We start from the raw sequence: 7500 nt of genomic DNA, 5'->3' as shown, positions 1-7500 counted from the left end.
GGGCATCGTCAACCATGATGTTGGTTTCACGGGTTGCTTCCCTGTTGTAGAGGTGGAACATTTTCGCTACTGTCTTCTCAACACTGAGCTTGAGGCGTCAGTCCTTCAGGTATTCCAGGTATGAAGACAGTATGTTCATGTCCTTGGAGAGGCCTTCCTCTACTGCTTCCCAGGATGGCTTGCAGTTGCTGAGCAAAATGGCCAGGTCGTCTGCCTAGCCGTACTTCCTTGATGTTGTTAGTGGTAGGTCGTGGATATAGATGTAGCCTGGGCACCATTTAATTTCGGTATGATACGGTCGGGAGCAGATTATATCGTTACGTCATGTTGTAGTATTGTTTTGTAGTCGACAGGCAGGAACAATGAAACGGAACTTCCTTTTCCCTCAAACCGATTTTTCTCAATAAAAGCTGCAGGCTACGAGAGCTTTTATTGTTATTCTGACGACTAGTTGCAGCGTCTCTTTACTGATCAGCTCTGTGAACTAAACTAAAAGTTTGCTTCTTGTTCCTGATTTATGATCCATTTATATCAGTCATCATTTTGTTTGCTGCTCTCCCTCATCCCCTTTGTTTTGTCTGCCTTCCTGCTGTTGTTTTCTAGTTATTATTATTATTTTTTACTTATTCATATTCATTTTTGTTCTGCCATTTGTTTCTCTCTCTGACTCCTATCTGGCTTGTCATCTTCCCATCTGACTGTCTGGCTTCCTTCTCTCTCTCTCTCTCTCTCTCTCTCTCTCTCTCTCTCTCTCTCTCTCTCTCTCTCTCTCTCTCTCTCTCTCTCTCTCTCTCTCTCTGATCTTTCTCTTCCTGCTCGTCTCTCTCCATCTGATATAATTACCTCCTGCCTCTCTCCTCTATTTCTCAAGTACCGTCTGCTGCTCTGGACAAAATGTCACGTCAACCTCCACAACAAAATGTCCTCAATCCTCTCATGCTATTGGCACAGTATCAATCTATTTACCTGTGTGTGTGTGTGTGTGTGTGTGTGTGTGTGTGTGTGTGTGTGTGTGTGTGTGTGTGTGTGTGTGTGTGTGTGTGTGTGTGTGTGTGTGTGTGTGTGTGTGTGTGCGTGCGTGCGTGCGTGCGTGCGTGCGTGCGTGCGTGCGTGCGTGCGTGCGTGTGCGCATACAAACATGTTTATAGCCTTAAAACGGTGATAGATGACTTTAAGCATGAGTCTTGTAAACCTTGTCTCTTGACTTCAGAGACGCTTTCGGAACATTGAGTCACACTGTCATGATTAAATCACATACGTCTGGCAAAGTATTGTGCTGTATCTGCTATAATTGACAGCCTCCATATACTGTATGGCGGAGACACTGTCACTTATAGTTATACCCAATTACCTATATATATATATATATATATATATATATATATACCTACACCAGTAAGGCACCCTAAAGGGCGAGCCGAAACAACAGAGCTTCTTAATACAGCACAGTTAAGAAGCAGGAGTTAAACTATTAATCTGGTGTCCGTGAGGTCAGATGTAGAGTTGCTGGCCGGCTCCATATGCAGATCTAGATCCAGTGTTCTTGTTCTATCCAGGGTTTGAAGAGGTCAGTGTTGTGGCCTTATATGGAGCGTGTCTTGAGTGTACAGGGGTTGATGAGGTCAGACCAACATATATGCCACGAGAGGTGACGGACTGACTGACTGACGGGAGATGCAAGCTTTCATACCAGGGTTTGATGAGGTCAGTGTCGTGATCTTTATGGAGACAGCCATTTATGGCGCATGTCAAGAGGCGTGACGGACGAGACGGCCATATATGGAGCGTGTCACAAGGCGTGATGGACGGACGGACTGACTGACTGACACAAAATGCAGGTTTTATGTAATATGTATGTATGTGAATGTGTTTGACACATTGTGCGTGTATCACAGTGCATCATCTACACTGCATCTACGTGCATCTACTGTACATGTTTAAGCTGCATCTCAAGTGTGTGTGTGTGTGCGTGTGCGTGTGCGTGTGTGCGTGTGCGCGTGCGTGTGTGCGTGCGTGCGTGCGTGCGTGCGTGCGTGCGTGCGTGCGTGCGTGCGTGTGTGCGTGCGTGCGTGCGTGCGTGCGTGCGTGCATGGGATACAGATAGAGAGAGCTAGTGTGTGAGCGTTCATGACAAGCTCTTCTCAATCAGACTCGGACAGGTTTTCTTTGTGCCTCTGACCAGCTGCCAGGTCCTACAGTACATATCTCTGGACCAGCAACACCATCCCAATGGGGCTGTAATACAGGCCACAGAGAAAGATATGAGACCCCAGGAGAGAGGAAAGCAGGGGAGGGGGAGAAATGATCAGAGAAGGTGTTAGCCTAAGGGAAGAGTAATTGAATTAGATATCTCAATAGGAACACATAAATTATGGGTACCCTGAATGAATGATAGAGACCCCAGGAAGAGTAGCTACTGTCATATACAGCAAGCTAATGGGATCTAATAAATAAATCAAAAATAGAGAAGGGGACAGAGTTGATGAGCAATTGATGGATAAGTTCATTGAAGGCGACCAGCATTGGATTTAATTGATATTTTGAAATTCACTCAATTACTTTGGTTGATTATCTGATCTGATCTCCTGTGGTATATTCAAATTAAGTGGATTTACTGGATTGTTCCAGAAGTGCAAGACAAACTCATCAAGCAGTCAATACAGGCTTGGCAACTTCCACTTATAACTGAATGAAAGTTGAGAGATAAAAAGAGGATTACCAAGAGACTGTGTGTGTGTGTGTGTGTGTGCGTGCGTGCGTGCGTGCGTGCGTGCGTGCGTGCGTGCGTGCGTGCGTGCGTGCGTGCGTGCGTGCGTGTTACCAGCTATTCAGCCTCAACAAAGCAGTCATTTCAGTGTCTAGGTCAGTGTAATACATTGAGTCCCAATGAGTAAATTGGGACAGCATCTTTACATGTAATTGCTTTACAAATCAAATTTGTCATCAAGATATTTCCTTCAGTAGATAGTTAATCCTGATGGACAAACATTGAACATTTTTAGTATTATGTTTTTTTTTGTATTTTACTATATTTGGCCAGAAATCAACACATTTGTAATTTAACAATGCAATACAAGCAACGTACAGTAATAGAGGGATTACGTGTCATATGTCACATGGTGGTTGTAGAATTATGTGAGCCTTGTGTAGTAGTATAAATGAAAATGGCAATAACAAAAGAGGGAAGTTGAGGCAGGATAGATAATAGAGACATATGAGATGAAAGTGAAAAGTGCATAGAAACATTGACATGTGCATCAAGGTGGATGATGAAAGCCCAGACAAAGTCACCACCTTGAAGAGCGAGGGGAAACAGGAGTGCCAATATCCTCGCACGGCTCTTCTCACATAAATTATACTCTCTGGAAGTTACAGACACAAGTTAAATTCCACCACCACTGTTTCCAGATGTATTATACATTTTATTAAGTCATTAATGTATTTTCTTTCTCTCACAGAAACTCTTTACACCGGCTGTGTAAAGAGTTTATAAAATGCAATATAAAAGGGGAATTCAAACACTTAACCTTAGCAGCATTAGTGCTATGCATCAGCCATTGATCTGTCCATGACTCTCCCAGGACTCTAAAGCCAGCTTCATACTTCCACAAAGAGTTAGTAGGTCTGCTATTTTGTGTGGGTGACGCCGTTGCAACGGATCATAATTTGTGTTTAACAAAGAATAAAGGTTGAGAAATAATGTGCTATGGGCCAAAAAGAGCAAATAGCGGTTTTGTTTCTCAGAGTTCATCATTATGTATCATTTCAAATAAGGAACCTATGGGAATCACTCACCGCGATTACATTGCAATTGACCACAGAATTATTATGCTATCACTCTCTGGAACCATTGGAACAGACCTTGGGCAGCCCTGTACAAAGTAATCAGGCGTTCAATTAGCCAGGGTCTTAGGTTATGGATTCTACACTTTGAGGGAGTCACTTATTGTGAGTCGCTGAGCAAATTAGGCCTCCGTGTGCAAAGCACACTGCAAGCTGAAAGAATTAAACGCTAAATGTAAAGTGCTTTATGTCTTGGTAAACTCTACAAGTTCAGCCTGATGATGGATTGCCAGATCTTGGCTGCATGGTAGACGCACACTCCCATAATGCTTTGCATAGCGCAGAGCACACAAGCAGACTCGGACGCTTCATTAACTTTTAATTTCCCATTTGAATAAGTCAGAAAATAGAATAACTTTTTGGTTTTTTTATACGTTTATTGTCTGCTCTGAGAAGTGAAGAAATAATAATTGCATTATGCCAGGCTTTGCAATAATCGTTTTTAAATTTGGAGGAGGTACAAGAAGAAGCAGCTTTGACAGTTTGACTGGTGATGTTGTGCTGCTTGGTTTCAATGGCAACGGCTCCAGTGACGTAGAGCACATTTGCATGCATCAGTCAATTTGTCTTTGTCATAACTGTGTTCCCTTCTAAATGGACATTCACTTGCCACCTGCATAATTAGGCAAATGCAATCACAAGAAAAGTCATTCTCAGCTCTCTCTCACTCTTGCTTTTACTTCTCCTTTTCCCGCCTACTCTCTCTCTCTCTCTCTCTCTCTCTCTCTCTCTCTCTCTCTCTCTCTCTCTCTCTCTCTCCCTCTGTCCAGAGCTAATAGATGGCACCCCCACCCTCAAAATCAACCATGGCTCAGGCACGTTGGTGCTACAGTTGCCTGGCAACGTGAACGTGGCAGACAGGAGGTGGCATCGGCTTGATGTCCGCAGCAACAGCAAGGTATGAGTCTCCAACCGCTGAGCAACAGCCAGGATTTATTGAGAATACTGTACGTGAATATATGGAAATAAATGCTTTACATAGGTCCTTGTTTTACTCGTGCATGGATCACCAATGGAAACTAATCTCAAACGGTACGGAAAGACAAAAAGTGTGCTAATATCTATGAGACACACACATTGCCTCAAAAACAACTGTTAATTTTAAACACGTATGTGCTAAGAGAGTGTATATACTCTCATGGTGAATTCAGACAGCAGGTGCAAAAGAGTCAAAGATACAAAGCATATTTGTCGTTTTTTATCTGCACGGTCTCACACGGTCGTTGGCCACATCAAGCATGTTGGATCAAGCCAAGATTCACAAGCGTCACTGAAGTGCCAATAATCACGGCAAAGAACACCCTCAAAAGTAATATTGCCATTATTGCGTTACACGTCAACTCAATGTCATTGTAACTAAGCCACTGTCTCCAATGACCAGCAATGTCCCTATCTATGTTCCTCCCTACAGTGGGGTAGGCCTACAGTCGGTTTTTTCCTCCTGGTCAGATTGGGGCCTCTAGGTTTCTAGGTACGCCTAGGTAACTCCTCTCAGCCACACCCCTAGTCCAACCCCCAGATTCTTAGCCACACCCCTAGATTTATTTCATGTGCAGTGTTGCCATTAAGCCACCGGGTGGCGTTTTCAAACTAGTGAGCACTGAGAGCAGGGGATTTTCTTTGTGCATGCTCATTTTCCCTGAAGTCAGTCTAATTCAATGAGATTGTATTTCAGAAGGTCCTGTTATTATTACAAGTTATTTAATCAAAATCTACAAAGTAACTAAATAAATGTAGTGGAGTAAAAGTACAATGTTTGCCTCTGAGATGTAGTGGAGTAGAAGTAAACAAAACACACATTAACAACTTCAGCCCTATACACAATTTCGCCATTTTAAAATAGCCGATCTACAAGCTTACAATCTGCCACGGCCCGCGGTGCGATGCATTGTGCGATGCATTGTGAGCAAAAGATTTTTATATATTTGAAAACTTGAAATGAGAAAAATAAAAAAATATATTTAGAAGCTTATTTCTCTGTCTCTCTCTCTCTCCTTCTATTCTCTCTTTTTCTCGACAAGGAATCACACATCTCCCCTTTAAATAAAAAAATCACACCCGTGTGATTTCTCTCTCTCTCTCTCTCTCTCTCTCTCTCATTAGCAGGCAACAGTGCAGCACTATCTCTCTCTCTCCGTTTCTGGCACAACAGCGCCACTTTTGGTACTCATTGGTACTGGTCACACACAAACATAGTCACAATTTACAAACATAGTTGAACACGGACATTGCTGTTCCTTGGAGTGGTTGCACCACTCAAAAATAAAAACCAAAGACTTAATTTGACCTCGTATTCTTCTGTGTGTGTGTGTGTGTGTGTGTGTGTGTGTGTGTGTGTGTGTGTGTGTGTGTGTGTGTGTGTGTGTGTGTGTGTGTGTGTGTATTTGAGTATTATTTGCGCATTATGCGCGTATTCGCGTATTCTTCACGTATTATTATTACGTATTAATACGTAATATGTATTGTCCGCGTATTATTCACTTATTATACGCGTATTATACATGTATTCTTCGCGTGTTATTATTACATATTAATATGTATTATTACGTATGATATGCGTAATAAGTATATCATACGTATTACGCTGACATATTGGCGAACATTGACGTATTGGCGTGAAAATGACGTATTGGCGTGAACATGACGTATTGGCGAACATTGACGTATTGGCATTAACATGATGTATTGGTGTGAACATGACGTATTGGCGAACATTGACGTTTTGGCGAACACTGACATATTGGCGAACACTGACATATTGGCGAACATTGACGTATTGGCGAACATTGACGTTTTGGCGAAAATGTACGTATTGGCGTGAACATGACGTATTGGCGTGAACATGACGTATTGGTGTGAACATTGACGTATTGGCGAACATTGACGTTTTGGCGAACATTGACGTATTGGCATTAACATGACGTATTGGTGTGAACATGACATATTGGCGAACATTGACATATTGGCGAACATTGACGTATTGGTGAACACTGACTATTGGCGAACATTGACGTATTGGCATTAACATGACGTATTGGTGTGAACATGACGTATTGGCGAACATTGACGTTTTGGCGAACATTGACGTTTTGGCGAAAATGTACGTATTGGCGTGAACATGACGTATTGGCGAACATTGACGTATTGGCATTAACATGATGTATTGGTGTGAACATGACGTATTGGCGAACATTGACGTTTTGGCGAACACTGACATATTGGCGAACACTGACATATTGGCGAACATTGACATATTGGCGAACATTGACGTATTGGCGAACATTGACGTTTTGGCGAAAATGTACGTATTGGCGTGAACATGACGTATTGGTGTGAACATGACGTATTGGCGAACATTGACGTATTGGCATTAACATGATGTATTGGTGTGAACATGACGTATTGGCGAACATTGACGTTTTGGCGAACACTGACATATTGGCGAACACTGACATATTGGCGAACATTGACGTATTGGCGAACATTGACGTTTTGGCGAAAATGTACGTATTGGCGTGAACATGACGTATTGGCGTGAACATGACGTATTGGTGTGAACATTGACGTATTGGCGAACATTGACGTTTTGGCGAACATTGACGTATTGGCATTAACATGACGTATTGGTGTGAACATGACATATTGGCGAACATTGAC

General features: G+C 42.6%; 1 protein-coding gene across 1 annotated transcript in view; it reads left to right on the top strand.

The window, feature by feature from the left end:
* The window catches only part of LOC306919737 (neural-cadherin), a gene marked incomplete at both ends in the record, with an annotated part of 380035 nt that overhangs the window by 290086 nt on the left and 82449 nt on the right, over positions 1–7500 (top strand). The window contains one exon of the mRNA XM_079496290.1: positions 4614–4741. Coding sequence (XP_079352416.1) covers positions 4614–4741 — 128 coding nt within the window. The remainder of the gene's footprint in view (positions 1–4613; positions 4742–7500) is intronic.

Source organism: Electrona antarctica, assembly GCF_951216825.1.
Source record: "Electrona antarctica genome assembly, chromosome: 3".
In the NCBI taxonomy this organism is placed as follows: Eukaryota; Metazoa; Chordata; class Actinopteri; order Myctophiformes; family Myctophidae; genus Electrona; species Electrona antarctica.
This window is presented reverse-complemented; position numbering and strand designations above follow the sequence as displayed.